This window comes from Schistocerca gregaria, chromosome 7 (genome assembly GCF_023897955.1).
Source record: "Schistocerca gregaria isolate iqSchGreg1 chromosome 7, iqSchGreg1.2, whole genome shotgun sequence".
NCBI lineage: Eukaryota > Metazoa > Arthropoda > Insecta > Orthoptera > Acrididae > Schistocerca > Schistocerca gregaria.
The window spans coordinates 132,983,834-133,003,642 of NC_064926.1; the positions used below are offsets into that span (position 1 = coordinate 132,983,834).

General features: G+C 41.7%; 2 protein-coding genes across 2 annotated transcripts in view; one reads left to right on the plus strand and one right to left on the minus strand.

The window, feature by feature from the left end:
* LOC126282217 (katanin p60 ATPase-containing subunit A-like 2) overlaps window positions 1-9,613 on the plus strand; it is a 197,799-nt gene extending 188,186 nt beyond the window's left edge. The window contains exon 10 of the mRNA XM_049981765.1: window positions 8,715-9,613. Within this exon, the coding sequence (XP_049837722.1) occupies window positions 8,715-8,851 (137 nt within the window). The 3' untranslated portion in view covers window positions 8,852-9,613. The remainder of the gene's footprint in view (window positions 1-8,714) is intronic.
* The window catches only part of LOC126282219 (survival motor neuron protein), a 108,284-nt gene continuing 97,379 nt past the window's right edge, over window positions 8,905-19,809 (minus strand). Inside the window, exons 6-7 of the mRNA XM_049981766.1 lie at window positions 11,921-12,044; window positions 8,905-9,281 (exon numbers count right to left, since the gene is read on the minus strand). Of these exons, the coding sequence (XP_049837723.1) occupies window positions 9,202-9,281; window positions 11,921-12,044 (204 nt within the window). The 3' untranslated portion in view covers window positions 8,905-9,201. The remainder of the gene's footprint in view (window positions 9,282-11,920; window positions 12,045-19,809) is intronic.

Below are 19,809 nucleotides of genomic sequence, written 5' to 3' on the forward strand. Positions count from 1 at the left end.
CTGTCACAATTACAGAATGGTAGACCTGCAAGCTTTTTCCTCTCCTGTTAAGCGGTGTTCAAGACCTTGTTGAAACTGCTTCCGGAATTTATTTGTTGTTGTTGCTGTTGCTGCTGTCTGGCAACAACTGAATACTTTGTAAGTGATTCAGTTCTACTGGCAAGTATTTGGCATCTAAGATGGCTTCTGCCCAACAGTAAAGCTCCTTAGAACAGTGCACTTTAAGGCTACCTGGTGATGGTGGTTGAACGCATACAGATAAGTCTGTAGAAGTTGGTTTTTCTATACAGTGCAAGACACCCATCTAGTTTTCAGCAGATGAAGACAACAAGCAATGGAAAGACACCACATTTTTTCAATCTCTGTTGTGAATCTGATGTGGTCATAGATGCTCTGAAGTGTTCCAAGAATTCTTCCAGTCTTTAACATGCATATTCTAAAAAGAAAGTTGTGTAATTTGTAGAGGCACTTGCTCCCACCCTTGTCAGATTAGGAGCTGGTTCTTTAGATTTTGAAAGGATTTGACTCATTTCACAGCAAATTGGATTAGCAGTGATGGTCAATATGATGGTGAAAGGCATCAGTGCTGCTGCTACCTCACCACTTCAGAAGGAACTGTCATGAAAGATTCTTTTTCACAAAATAATAAGTCTTATATGGCAACCAAACCACAAGGAGCCCAATGAAACTGATGATGAAAACTGCCACGAAACAAGCTGGATCCTTTCAAGATCGGTGCTCAGCATCAGCAATAAAGATGGCAGCTTGTAGCCAAGTACAACATGGAACTCTGTCATCATGAGAGTAAAGCTTTTGCGGGACAAAAACACTGCCATACATGGCTGTGAACTGAGCACATCACAGTTGGGACCACAGCTATGTGGCAGATAGTTACCAAGATACCACTTGACAATGGCTGAGGATGACAACTGAAAGCTCATAGATACATAACCACTTGACACAGTAGAATGCCCTAGATGAGAGACTATATTGATGACTTCGAGGACAAGAAGTAGTGATATCAGCAACAAGAATTTCATCCATAGTGACAACTTTTGCCCTAGCACACAAATAAATTGCCAAAGCTGCTAATCACGTGGGGAATACAGCCACAGTAGTCAACTATATTGTGTTTTCAATGTTGAAAGTAATGGTTGATTAAGTTTTTGTGTGCCTTTTTCGAGTCTTTGGCACAGAGCTTTTCCATCACTCATAGTTTATGAGTAATCACATAAATAACATTTCAGATAATTATCAATCTGAGTAAATTTAAAACATTAGATATAATACACCTCACCAATCTAAAACGCGTGTTTAGCAAATTTTTGACTGCTTTGCATGAGGAATTTCTTTCTAGTGCACAAAAATAGCCTGCCAACATATTTTGAGCCCATTTTCCCCTAGTAGAATTTTTCCATTTAGTGATGTTCTGGTGGAAACACGCTCCATGTTCATCACTAACAGTGTCAAGGGTTTCAGGGAAGATATAAAGCTAGGAGTTCAACACGTATTTTCAACAACGTATTATGTCGCATGTCCTTGCAGTTCTCAATCAGCTCGCTGTGTAGTTCTCTATAATGTTGAGACCTGTAGCTTCCTAGAAGGTTTATGACTTTTTGAAAGAGAACCATGCAGCCGATTCTTGCATATTTAACCGGCTTTTGGACTGTGAAACTTTCATAAATTCCATAATTTGAGGCCCAACAAATGTTCCTTCTTTTAGTTTTGCTTCATTGGTCTTCAAGAATTTGGTTTGTACAAAGAGAAATGTATTCATCTTATGAGCCATTGATTTTACGCAGTTCATAATCAAACCAGATTTGATATGTAATGGAGGCAACACAATTTTGTCAGCCCTTTTAAGTGGTTGATGAACATTTGCCTGTTCTGGATTGAACGATTATTTGGGCAACTTTTCTTAATACAATGGCTGCTTCTCTCTATCCTACATGCACAGGAAGCTGCAAAATTTTGTATAGAATGTCTGTTGTTGTGGTCTTCAGTCCTGAGACTGGTTTGATGCAGCTCTCCATGCTACTCTATCCTGTTCAAGCTTCTTCATCTCCCAGTACCTACTGCAGCCTACATCGTCCTGAATCTCCTGGTACCTCTCTACGATTTTTACCCTCCACGCTGCCCTCCAGTACTAAATTGGTGATTCCTCGATGTCTCGGAACATGTCCTGCCAACCGATCCCTTCTTCTAGTCAAGTTGTGCCACAAGCTCCTCTTCTCCACAATTCTATTCAATACCTCCTCATTAGTTAAATGATCTACCCATCTATTCTTCAGCATTCTTCTGTAGCACCACATTTCGAAAGCTTCTATTCTCTTCTTGTCCAAACTATTTATCATCCATGTTTCACTTCCATACATGGCTACACTCCATACAAATACTTTCAGAAATGACTTCCTGACATTTAAATCTGTACTCGATGTTAACAAATTTCTGTTCTTCAGAAACGCTTTCCTTGCCATTGCCAGTCTACATTTGATATCCTCTCAACTTCGACTATCATCAGTTATTTTGCTCCCCAAATAGCAAACCACCTTTACTACTTTAAGTGTCTCATTTCCTAATCTAATTCCCTCAGCACCACCCGACTTAAATCAACTACATTCCATTATCCTTGTTTTGCTTTTGTTGATGTTCATCTTATACACTCCTTTCAAGACACTGTCCATTCCATTTGACTGCTCTTCCAAGTCCTTTGCTGTCTCTGACAGAATTACAATGTCATTGGCGAGCCCCAAAGTTTTTATTTTTTCCCCATGGATTTTAATACCTACTCCAAACTTTTCTTTCGTTTCCTTTACTGCTTGCTCAATATACAGATTGAATAACATCGGGGATAGGCTACAACCCTGTCTCACTCCCTTCCCAACCACTGCTTCGCTTTCATACCCCTCGACTCTTATAGCTAACATCTGGTTTCTTTACAAATGGTAAATAGCCTTTCGCTCCCTGTATTTTACCCCTGCCACCTTCAGAATTTGAAAGAGAGTATTCCAGTCAACATTGTCAAAAGCTTTCTCCAAGTCTACAACTGCTAGAAACGTAGGTTTGCCTTTCCTTAATCTTACTTCTAAGATAAGTTGTAGGGTCAGTGATCTGTCAAATTCTTCACGCAGTATCATATCTCCCATTTCATTTTCATCTACATCCTCTTACATTTCCATAATACTGTCCTCAAGTACATCACTCTTGTATATTCCCTCTATATACTCCTTCCACCTTTCTGCTTTCCCTTCTTTGCTTAGAACTGGGTTTCCATCAATTTCATCATCATCTGCAGAGCTAGTTGGCAATATAAACTTGTACTACTGTAGTAGGCGTGAGCTTCATGTCTGTCTTGTCCACAATAATGCGTTCACTATGTTGTTTGAAGTAGCTTACCCACACTCCTATTTTTTATATATTGTTAAACCTACTCCTGCATTACCCCTATTTGATTTTGTATTTTAGCCTTGTATTCAGCTGACCAAAAGTCCTGTTCCTCCTGCCACCGAACTTCACTAATTCCCACTATATCTAACTTTAACCTATCCATTTCCCTTTTTAAATTTTCTAATCTACCTGCCTGATTAAGGGATCTGACATTCCACACTCCGATCCGTAGAATGCCAGTTTTCTTTCTCCTGATAACAACATCCTCTTGATTAGTCCCCGCCCGGAGATCCGAATGGGGGACTATTTTACCTCCGGAATATTTTACCCAAGAGGACGCCTTCATCATTCAATCATACAGTAAAGCTGCATGCTCTCGGGAAAAATTACAGCTGTAGTTTCCCCTTGCTTTCTGCCATTCACAGTACCAGAACAGCAAGGCCATTTTGGTTAGTGTTACAAGGCCAGATCAGTCAATCATCCAGACTGTTGCCCCTCCAACTACTGAAAAGGCTGCTGCCCCTTCTTCAGGAACCACATGTTTGTCTGGCCTCTCAACAGATACGCCTCCATTGTGGTTGCACCTATGGTACAGCTATCTGTATCATTGAAGCACGCAAGCCTCCCCACCAATGCAAGGTCCATGGTTCATGGGGGGAGGATAGAATGTCTATCACTTTAAAATCTGTACATATCTGCTATGAATAGTCACCACATTTGATACTGAATAGGAAGATACGTTTATGTAACTGTTTTTATACTAACTGTGTCAACTATAGGACTGAATGGAAACTGATTTCCATTATGTATCAAAGACCCTTTCAAGGTAGTTTTTGGGGTGTCAATGAACAAATGCTTTCTTAGGGTTCATATTCAATACCCAGTGACTCCATCACAGAATCAACATAATTACAGAAAAGTAGGTCCTTCTGTTTAGAAAATGAGTGCCCTAGTTCCTCTTGGCAAAAAAATAAACAACTTTGGTGTCATGCTGCAGGAGGTGCCATCCTTTCGATCTCAAAACAAATAACTCTGCTTTACTTTTAGGTAGCCCGAGATCACGAACTAAGTCATTTAGACCTTCCTGTTTTAGAAAATGAGGTTACTTTGTTTTAACTCACTCCTCAAAATCTGGATCACTATTATTGTAATTCATTTATGTCATCAACACTTTCAAAATCTAAAGTCACATTTTTGTATTCTGCTAGAGTTGGTATGGGGAGGCATGGTCCTAAATGCACTGGTTGAATTGCTGCTTCTAAAGACATATCTAACAGTATGTTTGGACTTTGATCTTATTCCAGATATATCTGTCGAACAGAAGAAGCAGTCTCTTACATGATTCTTAGGTTCACACCATATCACAGGCATTGCAAAAGACACATGACATGACAATTTTAACTAGCCAGTTAATAATGTTACATAGATAATATTCTTCTTGGGTATGCAGCCGGATCATAACGTCTTCATGACACAATATTTCCGCGGTCCAACTGGCCGTCATCTTCAGGTGAGAGTGCTGGTGTACGATCTCACGGAACTGACTTCCCAGTGCAAGCGGTGGCCCCTATATAGGCCACAGAAGACCCACAATGCGTGCACGAGAAGGTGCCGTAGCTGCCCTCTAGCGCAGTAGACATACCCCGCCGCCAGTGATGGAAACAGCCGAAATCGAGATATCGCTGTCAAAAATTAAAAAATAAATAAAAATTTTATTCCGACGATAGAAGCACAGACCGTTGTTTTTTAATGTCAGATAACACTGGGTCCCTAGTCTTACTTAAAAGAAAACCCTTGTCTCTATTAATAAGGTTGTCAGATAACCGAATCTCTATGGACTCTTAAAATACAGTCCCAATAGCGAAATGCAGGGGCAACCATTTGTGTCTCGTCATATAGTATTCTGTGTCCGTCGGTGAAACAGTGTTCCGCCACTGCAGACTTCTCAGGTTGAAGCAGCCTTGTGTGCGCCGCTGATGCTCAACACATCGCTCCTGAATGGTCCAGATTGTCTGACCAATATAAGCCTTTCCACAGTGGCAAGGGATCTTGTAAACACCAGGCTTCCTCAAACCCAAGTCATCCTTAACAGAGCCAAGGAGCGCTCTAATCTTGGCTGGCGGACGAAAAATACTTTTGATGTGATATCTTTTCAGAATCCTTCCTATCTTCGAGGAAATGCTCCCAGCAAAAGGCAGAAAAGCTACCGATTTGCAGGTATCTTCTGGGGGTTCAGGCGAAGGTCTAAACTGGAAAGCATGACAGATCTGTTTATCTGTATAGCCATTCTGCTTGAACACAATCTTAAGATGGTCCAATTCTTGTGTCAAGCTTTCTCCATCTGAAACGGCACAAGCTCTTCTCGCCAACGTCCGCAGGACCCCCGTACGCTGGAACGATGGATGACAGCTAGAAGCATATAAGTAACGGTCCGTATGCGTAGGCTTTCGATAAACGCTGTGTCCCAGTGTCCCATCATCCTTTCTGTACAGCCTTTCTGTACCATCTTAAGATTGTGTTCAAGCAGAATGGCTATACAGATAAACAGATCTGTCGTGCTTTCCAGTTTAGACCTTCGCCTGAACCACCAGAAGATACCTGCAAATCGGTAGCTTTTCTGCCTTTTGCTGGGAGCATTTCCTCGAAGATAGGAAGGATTCTGAAAAGATATCACATCAAAAGTATTTTTCGTCCGCCAGCCAAGATTAGAGCGCTCCTTGGCTCTGTTAAGGATGACTTGGGTTTGAGGAAGCCTGGTGTTTACAAGATCCCTTGCCACTGTGGAAAGGCTTATATTGGTCAGACAATCCGGACCATTCAGGAGCGGCGGAACACTGTTTCACCGACGGACACAGAATACTATATGACGAGACACAAATGGTTGCCCCTGCATTTCGCTATTGGGACTGTATTTTAAGAGTCCATAGAGATTCGGTTATCTGACAACCTTATTAATAGAGACAAGGGTTTTCTTTTAAGTAAGACTAGGGACCCAGTGTTATCTGGCATTAAAAAACAACGGTCTGTGCTTCTATCGTCGGAATAAAATTTTTATTTATTTTTTAATTTTTGACAGCGATATCTCGATTTCGGCTGTTTCCATCACTGGCGGTGGGGTATGTCTACTGCGCTAGAGGGCAGTTACGGCACCTTCTCGCGCACGCGTTGTGGGTCTTCTGCGGCCTATATAGGGGCCGCCGCTTGCGCTGGGAAGTCAGTTCCGCGAGATCGTGCACCAGCATTCTCACCTGAAGATGGCAGCCAGTTGGACCGCGGAAATATTGTGTCATGAAGACATTATGATCCGGCTGCATACCCGAGAAGAATATTATCAATTATTACGCCGGGAAAGCCTTCATAGTCACACTAATGTTACATGTATGGCTAACAGATTTCTGGAGCTCAAAACTTATTCACATCTATTTTATTGTTAGAATAAAACTCTAATCTCAGTTAATTTAAGGAATCAGATTCACCTCTGTGTGTTAAAACTGAATTCACTATAAGCTTAACAAAAATTGTTTTTATTGTTAACACATTTATAAGACCTGTTTCTTGTCCTGAATCACAGTCCTTCAGAACACACTCCATTTATCTGTCACTACTCATAAGTCAGTCAACAACTGACTACAGCAAATAAGTCAACTGTTGACCCAATTTAAATAAAATTACAATCTTTTAATCACTGTGTTCAGCATCATATCCTAACAAGCATGACAATTTTTTTTAATATTACAGAAAACTGGTGGGTGATGGAACATTTCTGTCTGTTTTTGCATTTGGCAAATGCACCATTTTGCTTGGTAACCAACTGTGAAGATAAGGATGGTAAGCTTTGGCACTAATGTGGAAATTCTGCTTGATGAAGGGAAGAAAACTGACTTTCAAACAGCTAGAAAAAACTTTGTAAAGTAAAAAAAGTGTGAATATTTTAAATAAATAGCTCGAATATATTCTTTACAGGCTCTGTAGAACACAGCTTGTACTGGAGTGATATCCTATACTTCAGTGATCTATTAAAGTGACACATGAATATCAGTGATGTGGACACTGACAACAGCTAGTAACCTCAGTACACAGACCACGGATCTGCTGAGAGGCTGGTCCACATGGACTTCCGTTAAGCATGTTATGGAACCCATAATGTTGATAATGCTGCGTTGGCTCGTGGGAAAAGGTGCTTTATAGAAAGAAACAGGTAGATCGATTCTATGAAACTGATGGGGCACAAAGAGGACCAATTATAATCGAAGGCACAAACTGTTTAGTCTGACGTTTCCTTGTCTAGCAGTTGTGAAAATTCTCATGTACTTAGCCTGAGGATGAGAACTTGCTTCTCAAAATATATTCATTTCATGTGCAATTTATTACTTTTTTATACGAGATGGGCCCAGATTCAATTTTCTGTTAATTACTTTGTTTTTTGCTCATCACTCCTGATTCATAGTTTGGACTGGCTTTGCCTTCCTCCGACTATCTGTTCAATCTAATAGAGAGTAAGGCTGTCTTGGTCTTGAAGGCTGTAGCTCCTGAACTGACCTACATCATCAGTTACAAGTGGAATCTACAGTTTAATGTGAATTCAGCTACAAAGCAACTCAGTATTTTCACATATACAAATCATTGTGGAACGTGGCAAATTCAGTACATGACGGAAAAAGTAATTGGGCCACTGAGGACTGAATCCTGGGATTTGTAAATTAAGTCAGGGAGCAATCCTAATATTTTTCCTTTAACAGTAAATAGGAAAGAAACGAAAAGGAACATTCAGATTTCTAAATAAGATTCAGCATTGTTTCTGTGTGCCAGCCAAGCTCAAATTTTGTCTGGTTCAGAAGCTACTACAATAGGCAAGGTCTTACTCATGCTGTATATTTCATGTATTCCAACTGGACCACTAGAAAAATATGATGGATATGATAAACTGTGAGAGATTATGTGATCTGTCAATAAATCTGAAAGTTTTGTCCAGTACTTTATATTACAATAAGTATCAAGCTTTTAGTCACAATGAATGGCTCAACAACACTTTCAGGTATGTGACAGTTTAATGCATTTCATAGGAAACATAACAGTGCAGCTAGGTATCTGGAAAGTTTTACTGAAGAGGACAATGGCTGCAGAAGCTTACACTCTCACAAAATGAGTGGTTTCATCCAGGTTTTGGTCTCCTAACAGCACTGCTCACTAACACCTGGTGGTGTTATATCGTATTAGTACTAATAATGATTTTGTCCACACAGACTTAATTATCACAAATCCAAAACATAAGTAATCTTCTGTGATTATAAACAAATAATTATGTTTCTTTATTTTCTATTTTGCAGGTACAAATTTATGTAAGCTGAAGGCCAAAGTTATTTCAACAGATGATGTTATGCATGCTTTGACAAAAACAAGACCTTCAGCATCTCACCTTGTTTCCAAGTATCAGAAGTGGCAGGAAGATTTTGGATCTGCATAGTTAAAACAAAGCTACTGCCAAGGAAAGAAAAAAATGAAGTCATGACCATAAAATGGAAACAGAAGAAACTTTTTATATTTATATATAAATTACCAGTATTTTATTATCACATTCCAGTTTAAAGTGAGAAATGATAAACAGTTATTTTACAATCTCACAGTGTCATACAAATATGGAAAGATGTAATTTCTGAAGGAAGTCATGTTACACATTGAGGTTCTTTACAATTAATATAAAAAAGTATATGTATCTCTTCAGATGAGTTCTGGCAGAACATTGCAAAAGGTTCGAAACAGTAATTTCTGTAAGTCCATGGCTCCTTATGGTATAAAAATATAAGTCCCATAGTTTCATTTCTTCCTTGAATACATCCGAGGGTGGCTTAGCTTTTGTCTACCCTTCTTAGCGTCTCTCAGGCCTTGATAGTATCCTGAAAAATATGAACAATAATTTAAAAAAAAGACACCCAATGACAAATGCTTGTGCAACACACTTGCAGGTCTGCATAGCAGCATATGTATTGTTTGCTTTTCTTATGTTTGCATTTGGTTAGCAGATCACTTTAGCACCCATGTTTTTGCTGCCACGCCAGCTTCAGCTGTAATTCAATACAAAGGAGGACACAGATGAAAGCTATCTATATTATCAGTTGGAATTTATACTAAAATGTAGGTAGATGCTTGTGTAGGAACATATTAGTGAATATTCTGCAAAACAATACAAAAAGTTTAATAAAAGTGAGTTGTGCAAAAAAAAAAGAAATTGTACTCTTCTACATTATTTCATATTTTCACATTACAGAAAATTCAGCATGCAGGACAGTGAAACCTGAATCTATCTCAAGTCTTAGGGTGTTATTTCTGTATCCCACGAAACTAACACAGTAACAGTGCACCAAATAAAAATATTTACTTTCCTGCACAGCTGTGTTGGTGTAAGAAGATTAACGACAGTTCCAGCGAGGTGCAGCTTAGTGCACCTACCTCAACCAGTCACATAACATGATTTTGTAAGTATGCCTATGGCAATGCCTCAGTGTTGACACAGCTCTATCGATGGCTATTGTTTCACCATTAGTGGCATGCACCTGAAAGTTGGCAATGGCACTGCTAACTGTCAGGTACGATCTTACACTGATCATCATAAGTTGTTTTTTGATTATGAAAAAGTAATTAAATTCTTCACTTTTTAGCAATCTAGGAACAATTTAGTCTGCGTATACAACATATTAGTACTCACCTAACAACTGTTTGGTCTTTAAGTTTGTTTACAAATGTGTAACTGTGCCTGAAAAACTATCAAGAAAGGCTGAGCATTTTGGATTCTACAGCATGTATTTCGTGTTATATGAAAGCACAGCAAACTTAAGGATCATTGCCAGTGTTCTTGAATTATTCATGACAGGAAGGCAGCTCAATTAGGTCACTCAGAGACGGACATGTATTCTCTATACACATCTTTTAAATGTAGAGAGGTAGTTATCCAAAAGTTAAAAAACCCTACAATACTAAACATGATGATAAAAGCTGTGCCACATTCACACTATTTACATAGTAGAAATGTATGTTGTCACCTTCCAAACTATACAATCTCTTTGTTATAGCCTAACGAACATATACAGGAAACTACCGGTTAGATCTCATATTTAATTAACAGAAATGGAGTGATAAAATTAATTCTGTGGTTCACAATGAATGTCCATGTGTTACCATGACATCACAGACTATCATTACATGTTTGTCACTGAATGATGTGATAGGGTACTTTGCATTACAAAAACCCCCTAAATTTAGCACACAATTTAAGCAGTATAATACACATTTGTTAAAAGTAGCACATGATGTACAATTATTGCACATTTATGTAATTATTAACAGTTTTTAAAATTTTCATTAAGTATTTCACACAGAACATAAGTTGCCATAACCAGATTTCACAAAAGGAACAAGGAATAACTGAAATGAATGTATGGTGGGTAACTTTTGTCATGGGTCACTACACTCATATAAAATTGTTAGAAGACGTAATTCATACTCAACAAGTCATTCTGACAATTCTGAGTTTTCCCGTGTGATAAATAACTTATCGACACACATCGAAGGACAATAATTCTCTGCATGAACTTTTTGCACCCACAGAATCTATTCTGTTTTGGCAGTGAAAGAAAATCCAGGAACAAGTCATCACTGCTAATACCATGGAAACATTCAATACTGGCTGAGGCACACTGATTGTGATGGCCCAAATGCGAGGCATACAAGACAGGTATCCAGATTAGGCAATGATAACTTTGTAATCAACATGGCATCTGCAGCTGTCAAAGGATTAAGACCTACAAACTAGTCAGCACAAATGACCATTAGGTGAACTGTAAGCAAAACAATAATTTAAAAAGTTATTAAAAAGTCTCTACCACAATAAAACACTTATTGCAGTCAAGACTATTTTGAATCCATTTTAATGTACTTGTAGCCAGACCACTTTCTCCATGAGAAATGTTCTCACAAATTACTGAAACCAAATAATATCATTACTTCGTTTTTATTCTCAGCACGGCTGGATATATAGCTCCTCTTTAATGTTTCTATGACCACCCTAGTCACTATGTGCTGTCAAGATTTTGTTGTTAAACAAGCTATTATGGAATGATTCTTAAGCTCACCCTGAAATTATTACAGCTTTTTATTTCACGAGCAAGAACAATGTTGTAGCAGTTATCCTGAGTGAAGTTGCACACTGGAAGTGAATATTCTTGACCATCTATTCTAAGATTCTAACTTCTAAATTTCTCCAGTAGGAACATACTCAATTCTGTTATCTTTTTATTTTGATGTTAAGTTTTGATACTTTCTGCTTATCCTCAGCAAAATGCTTTGAGGAAGGGAAATTAAGTATCATACTTATACACCTGTCTGCCTATACACAGGGAGACAACGATACATCTGTAATTGTGGTACATTAAGACACATTGCATAAAAAAAACACTACTTATTAAGTTAAGATAAAGTAGTTAAGAAATTTTTCATTGTAATGATTAACTGACGATATATTTATACTTTTTACTATTACCTGTATGAAAACCACTCATATACCAGGACAACAGCATTGCAGATAGGGCTTCAGAATCTTCTTCTGGGAATCGTGACGTTATATGTGGAGGCGGAGGTGGTGGTATTGGCACACTCATTGGGTTCTGCAAAATATGTGGAATTCTATAGCTCCTATTTCTAAATGCATACATCACTTTTGATATGGAATCATACATTACAAGTACAATACAAGGGTGATTCAAATGAAAATCCAAGTTCCATAAATTTCAAAAAGTTGTGCGATGAGTTGGTAGATGGCAGCAATGCTTCTTGACGTTCAGAAAGTGACAGACAGGTGGCAGAGTGATTCTACAATGCAGGACAAGGCAGCAGCATCCATAAGATAGCTGCCCCACTGTCATCATACACCACAACTGAGCAGCAATCTCTGTTGCATTTTTTGTGCAGTTAAAATGTCACATCAATTCATCGCAGAATGAGAGCGCAGTACTGTGCTTTGTGCTTGTCATTGGAGCAAGTGTGCAAATGTAGTAGAAAGTTTAAAAGTAATATTTTCTGTGGAGGATTTTCCAAGATTAGGGCACACTAACCGCATAGTGATGGACGAGAACATTGCATTAGCAGAGGCGCTTGCAAAAGAGAACATATGCATAAGTATGAAGGAAATAGCCATTCAAGTTTGAAGGTGAATACTGGTTCAGAATATAACATTGTTCACCATGTACTGCACCTCAATGTATTATCAAGATGGATGCCACATAAGCTGACTGACAAACTGAAAGATCATCATCTTGATGCCAGTGAAGAACTTTTCGATCATTTCTTCAAAGATGATGCAAAAAATTGTTACTAGCAATAAGATTTGGGTCCACTATCGCAAAAAAAATAAAATAAAATAAAAAAATTAAAAAAATATATCTGCTTTCAACTGTATACTGGAGTCAGGGTCATTCTATTCTGGGATGCAAATGGAGTAATTGGTGAGCTTTACGTGAATAGAGCAGTAAGCAGTAACAATAACCAGTACTTCATATTCAGACATGCTGAAAAAACAACTTCACCTTGCAATCAGCAGTGAATGACAAAGGCTTCCCACTTCAGGAGTATTGCTACACCATGACAATGCCTGATCGCATACAGTCCATAAGACAGTAAAGACTATTAAGGAAAATAAATTTGAATGTATGATACAGCCACCTCATTCACCAGACCTCACTCTTAGTGACTTACCTGTTCAGTGTACTCACAAGGAATCAATGGGAGACATTTCATAGGTGACAAACAGATGACACTGGCTGGTTTGGAGTGAAAGGGACTAAACTGTGAGGTCATCAGTCTCTTCATCCATTAAGTAGAAAACCAGGAGTAGTCCTCAAGGGAAGGAGGCAAAAGGCTAATCCTGGAAAGCCTACGTGTAACTAACACAATAAAAACGGAGATAAAAGCCCATAAAAAAGGAAGCACAAATACGTAAAAAAAATCAGTGAAGATAAATTAAAACAAAGAAATGAAAGTGAATAAAAAGGTGGAAGGTAGAGGCCAGGCTGGGCCACTCACCATGTGCCACCAAAGTATCCCCCCCCCGCCGCGTGAGGGGTAGGGTGGAAAGGGGTGTCCCATCAGCCCCTCAGGTGGCCAATGAAGCCCAAAAATCCCTACCTTACAGGACTGAATAGAAAACACCTTCAGCAGTAAAATTCAAGACCAGGTCAGGTGAATTGGCATCCTCTGCTAGTACCAGAGAGAGTGTCATTAGGGTACTCTACGAGTAAGTGGGTCACATCAGGTGAGCTCTATACTGGCAGTGAGGGGGATCCTTACATCTGAGAATGTATATTTGTTTTGTTTTGTTTTGTTTTGCTTTGCTTTGCTTTGCTTTAAGGCGCAAAAACAACTGGAGCATACACACCCAAGTCAAAATTATAGAACCCAAAGACAGAGAGACGTTCAAAAACGACTAAGCTACTATGCATCAGTCCCAATGTAGATAACAGAAGACACCTGAAATCAGGCACGTGGAAAAAAGAGCTAAAAAAGACACCATACACAAACAGAAGTCCAAAACTAAAAATTACATGGCCTTCGCCATATTGTTTTGGTGGATAAAAAGTGACATGCGGTCAACAGCCAGCACATCACTTGCTAAGACAGCTGATAACAGACAGCAAACCCAAGTGGCAACGTAAACAGTTAAAAAAGGGGCATTCCACCAGGAAGTGGAGGTTAGTTAAAACTTGGGCACAATGTGCACTAAGTGGTGGGGTAGTGCCATTTAGCAAATGACAATGGCTAAAAAGGCAGTGCCCAATACGCAGCCTAGTTAAAATGACCTCCCTCTGGTGGGAGGGCCAAAAGGAGGTTGTCCAAGTCGCTGGGAGAGGCTCAATAAGCCAGAGCTTATTTCCATGAAGGGAGGACCACTGAAAATACCAATGGGACACCAGACAGACAGCAACACGCAGATCATCAGAAGGAAATCAGGCACTCGTGGGCTGAGGTACAACGACTGCAGCCTGAGCAGCAGCCTCATTTCTTGGCAGACTGACATGACCGGCAACCCACAGAAACATCACACTGCCTCCACCAAGAGTGAGCAAGTGACCATTTTCCTGGGCCCATTGCACTAAGGGATGGTTGGTGTACACATAAATGAGTCTGAGCAGAGGACACAATGCAAAAGGCTGTATCGCCAGGTGTTCTCCGTGGCCTGATACAGAGTGAAGAGCTCAGCTGTAAATACTGAGCAGTGTGCCGGAAACCGATAACGAAAGACACAGGTGCCAATGAAGAAGGAAGATCCGTCCCCACAGACAGTACGAGAGCCATCAGTGTGTAAAAAGGTACTACACGAAGTTCCAAGTGAAGGTTGTGAAACTGTGGTGGTAGATAGTGTTGGGACTGTGTAAGAGGGATGGATGTGCAGATGCATAAACAAAGCACCCATAGTCAAGTCTCAAATGGACAAGACACCGATACAAATGGAGGAGGGTGGTTCGACCAGCACCCCAGGAAGGACACGTAGGACATTGAGAAACTGTGTACGATGGGCTGTCAGGTAAGACACATGGGAGGACTGCGTCACCAGAAATTCATATGGATGATTTAGTCAGGGAAAAATAAAAAGCAATTGTCAATGCTCCAGGAGTAAAAACCATCAAGACATCGCTGGAGACGCTGCTCAGTGAGACAGGTCCATGGACAACTGCAATAGATGGCAAAATCATCCACAAAAAGGGAGCTGGTGATGTCCGGTAGGAGAAAGGCTATTATAGGGTTAATGGTGATAGCAAAGAAGATGACACTCAGGATGGAACCCTAAGGAACACCGTTTTCCTGGATAAAGGAGTCCAACATTGCAGAACACACACACAAGCACACACGCACACACACACACACACACAAGCACAAGCACACACACACACACACACAAGCACAAGCACAAGCACACACACACACACACGCGCACACACACACAAACACACACACACACACAAGCACACACACACACAAGCACACACACAAACACACACACACACACAAGCACACACACAAACACAAACACACACACAAACACACACACAAACAAGCACACACACAAGCACACACACAAACACAAACACACACACACACACACACACACAAACACACACTCACACACAAACACACACACACACAAACACACACACACACACAAACACACACACACACACACACAAACACACACACACACACACACACAAAAAGCACACCTTGAAAACTCTGTCATTTAAAAATGCCTGAAGGAAAGAGGGCAGGCGACCACAGAAGCCCCACGTGTAAAGAGTACAGAGGATACCAATTCTCCAGCAGGTGTCTAAGGCCTTCTCCAGATCAAAAAACACGGTTACAGACAGGGATTTCTGCAGTAAACCATTCATGACATGGATGCACAAAGTAACAAGATGGTCAACTGCAGAATGCCATGCTCAAAATCCATACTGTGCATTCATCAGTAAATTGCGAGACTCGAGCCACCATACCAGCCGGGCATGAATTGTTCATTACATCACCTAGCAAATGCAGCTGATAAGAGAAATGGGATGGTAGCTAGAAGGAAGGTTTTTGTCCTTACTGAGCTTAGGTATGGATATGACAGTGGTTTCACGACAGCGTCCAGAAAATGTGCCTCTGTCCAGATGTGGTTGTACGTGTTAAGCAGGAAGTGCTTGCCCACAAGAGAAACATCTGAATGTGTATGGCGTCTGGCCCTAGGGCAGAGGATCAGGATGAATGGAGAGCATGATCTAGGACCCTCATAGTAAAGGTGGCATTTTAGCACTCATGACTCACAGAAGAGAAGGGTATTGGCTGAGCCATCTCTGCTCGTTTCTGATGGAAGAAGGCAGGGTGATAGTGGGAAGATCTAGAAATTTCTGCAAAATGGCGGCCCAAGGTGTGGGATATACCAATAGGGTTCACAACATCGTCTGCTACTGTAAGGCCGGAAACTGGGAAATGGCTCATGGTCCCAAGGAGCAGTCTGAGGTTGGTGCACATCACAGAGGACGGGGTGGAACTGTTAAAAGAACTAGTGAACCGTATGAGCAGCATGACACCCTCATGAGGTGGAATGCCGACCTCATTGGGAATATCAAAAGAATTGATAAGAAATTTGAAAGCTCAAAGTGGTCGTGAGGGCACAATTTCGTTTCCTGAAGGCAGAGTACAAGGGGGCTCTGTGATGCTAAAAGCAGCCGTAAATCCTCTTTGTGGGACCAAAGGCCACAAATGTTCCAATGGAGGAGAGTCATGAGGAAGAGATGTGGTGTGTCATCTCGGCAGTTGCAGAGTGACAGCCGGTGAAGAGTTGCTACTACAGGGCACAGAAGCAGGAGGATCCTGCTCCATGGGGTCCACAGAAGCATCAGCTTGCTGATGTAATCGGTCTTTGGAGACCGACACTAAAAAACGGTTGGTGGTGCGCACCAGCGGCATGGAGGGCAGTCGGGCTTAGGTATCATTTGGCAACACCGTAGGAGAGGATCTTCAAATTGGTGAAGGGGAAGACCATTTGCCTTTGGTGGACTTATTTGATCTTTTCTGATTAGAGGAAGACTTGGGTGTTGTTTGCCTGGAGGGATGGAGGGAGTGTTCACAGAAGTATTCCTCCTGTCCTTTCCAGCCTACCGGTTTTGTAGCTGGTGGCTCCACCCCTTGAGGCGAGAGTTTGACGAGTTGTTGCACAGCTGGACGGGGTGATGATGATGCTACCTTGACACTGGACAATTTCACAACCTCAGAGCTGAATTGGAGGTCGTATGTTTGCATGGTCATGTCCTTCATGGAGCAAGGGGGTAACAAGAACAGAACTATAAGCGCAAGACAGGAGAATGCAGGTTTTGCGTCTAGCCAGTAACTTGTGAGCGACTGAGTAAGGTACTTTTTCCTTCACCCAGATCTCTTGGACAGCCCGCTCATCAAGATACACGAGATAATCCTGAGAGGTGGCGGCATGGCTGCCATTGCAGCTGACAGTGGGGTGGAGGAGGCGGACAATTGCCCTCATGCGCATCCCTACCACAGGTTACCCATTTGGCTGGTTCATTACACAATGGATGTCAATGACACTCTGATCAGAGAGGCAAGACTGGATTTTGGCCTCGGTTAGAAAGCCTAGCAGCCTGGTGTAAATTATACCAAGGGAATAATTCAAAATTCTATAGGCCTTGACACGAACATGGTAGCTGTGAAGAAGAGAGGCAGCAGGCAGTAGTTGTGCTTAAGAATCAGAGGAAGTCTCCTAAAGCAAAGTACTATTCTGCAAATGACAGCAGGATTTCATGGGCCAGAAACTGCATCAACACCTTTCTGAAAAATTAAAGGATTTATTGTGGCAAAGGACTAATCGTGTTCAGTACATGAGGAACCATAGCACAGCGGAAAGGGTCTATGAATCAATAGCCTCATTATGTTTACATTTCTTAGATGTTGATTCGGAAAATGATTGACTCATTGTGAGAAAATCTCTCATGACTGCCAACATCTCCGATGGCTCCTTCCAACTGGGGGCCCCTACATAAGGGAGTGCATCCGCCTTAGGTGATTATTCACACCTCTGGTCACACCTGAACACCCGACACTGGGACCGATCAGTAATTTGAGAAGGTTGCAGCTCAGGCAATCATGCCTCCCTGGGCCTGGCCTGTAACAGGGGTACTTGCGAACCCTACCTGTCAACCCAAGGCTGGGAATTACGCGTTACCCAGTCACCTGTTACACTTCAGACGTATGGGCTGGCCTTCAGGACTGCACAGGGAGGAAGAAGAAAAAGACAAACATCAAATGCCAAAGCAGAGAAATGAGAGGACAATGGAAGGAAGGAAAAAGGAACAAAAAACAAAGGTGAGGCTGTTATTACGTCAGCAGACAGACAATGCAGAACATTCCCAATAACACCCTACACGTTCCCCAAGGGATATACATGCAGCACGGAAGGGGAAAAAATGCTGGCTAGGGGCCCGTGGTAGCCAAGCACTAACACAACAAACAGTGATGAGCCACTGGAGGGAGGGGGTTGAGGATGTGGTCATTGGTCAGCCAAGGGTGGCCAATGCAGCATCTGTAAAGGACGGTGGATTCCCTGCGAGAAGCGTGCAGGGAAGACGGCCACATGACAATGGTCTCTTAAATGGCCCTGTTTGGGGAGATCAGGGCAGACCAATCTGGGGAGGGTGGGGAGGGGGGAGGATCCCAAGAAAGAGGGGAAGGATTGGTTGGCTGCCATTGTATGCTAAAAAGATGCACCGATATTGCCTTGCAATGGGAGCTAAGGGCAACAGCAGAGGTGAACCCATACCAGACAGATTTACAGAGAACCCAACTGGACAGGCATTCGGGGGAGCAGTGCTGATGGAGAGAGGGACAGGAAGATCGAAAGTGGTCACTACCACATGTCATCGTGGACCCTCCAGTGGACAGATCGTAGTAGACCAGAACTGCAAAAGAAAATATCAATGGCTGAGTAAGTTCCATGTGCCGCAATGAAGTGTGTGGGGGTACCCGAGTTCAAGAGGTAAATATCGAACTGCGTCAGTAATGTTTCAATGTCTTTACCACGGCCAGTGATCAATGTTCCACCCCACAAAAGGTTATGGGCATTGAAGTCACCCAAGTCTAGGAAAGGTGGGGAAGATAAACATTATAGATGGTAAAACCCTGATGTGCCCATACCCTAACAGCCACAGTCTCCAACAATGCAGCACGAGGCCACTGTATATAGAGTCCAGCACGTAACATACAAACTCTATCTTATATCCTCTCATAGTCAGTACAATTATTAAAATAACCTTGGTAGCCACAAAGGAAAGCGATCCGAGTTCATGGAGACAATGTTTCCTGGATGGCAATATAGAATGCAAGGTTCATGCTTAAAAGCTGTCCAGGTGGTGGAATAACCCATCATAATTCCACTGGAGGATCCGACTGACAGGAAATGGCGAAAGGGGGGGGGGGGGGGGCAGGCTATTACCCACGCTCATGTGGTGTTGCCAGCTGAGATTTTAGATGTCAGGGAACCACTGGCAGAAGTTCTGTGGCACACTGCATGGGGGGTGCTCTGGTGCCTCAGGGACCACAGGGATCTCCACCTTGGGCACAGGAGTAGTACATGCAGAGTCCGGTGACATGGGGGACCCCAGAGTTTCCTTTGTCTTGGGAGGACTTCTTTTTATCCTTTTCCTTTTCCTTTTCCTCCTCCTCCTCCTCCTCCTCCCTATACAAGGACTGAGAAGGTTTCCCTGAATGGGTATCAGGGACAAGAAGTCCAACAGCCCGCAGTCTGAGGTTCCTTCAAACATTGGCTGCTGTGTCTGTGGACCAGCACGAACTATGTAAGGAAGAGTTCTGAGGGACCTCTTCCCTCTGTAGCCA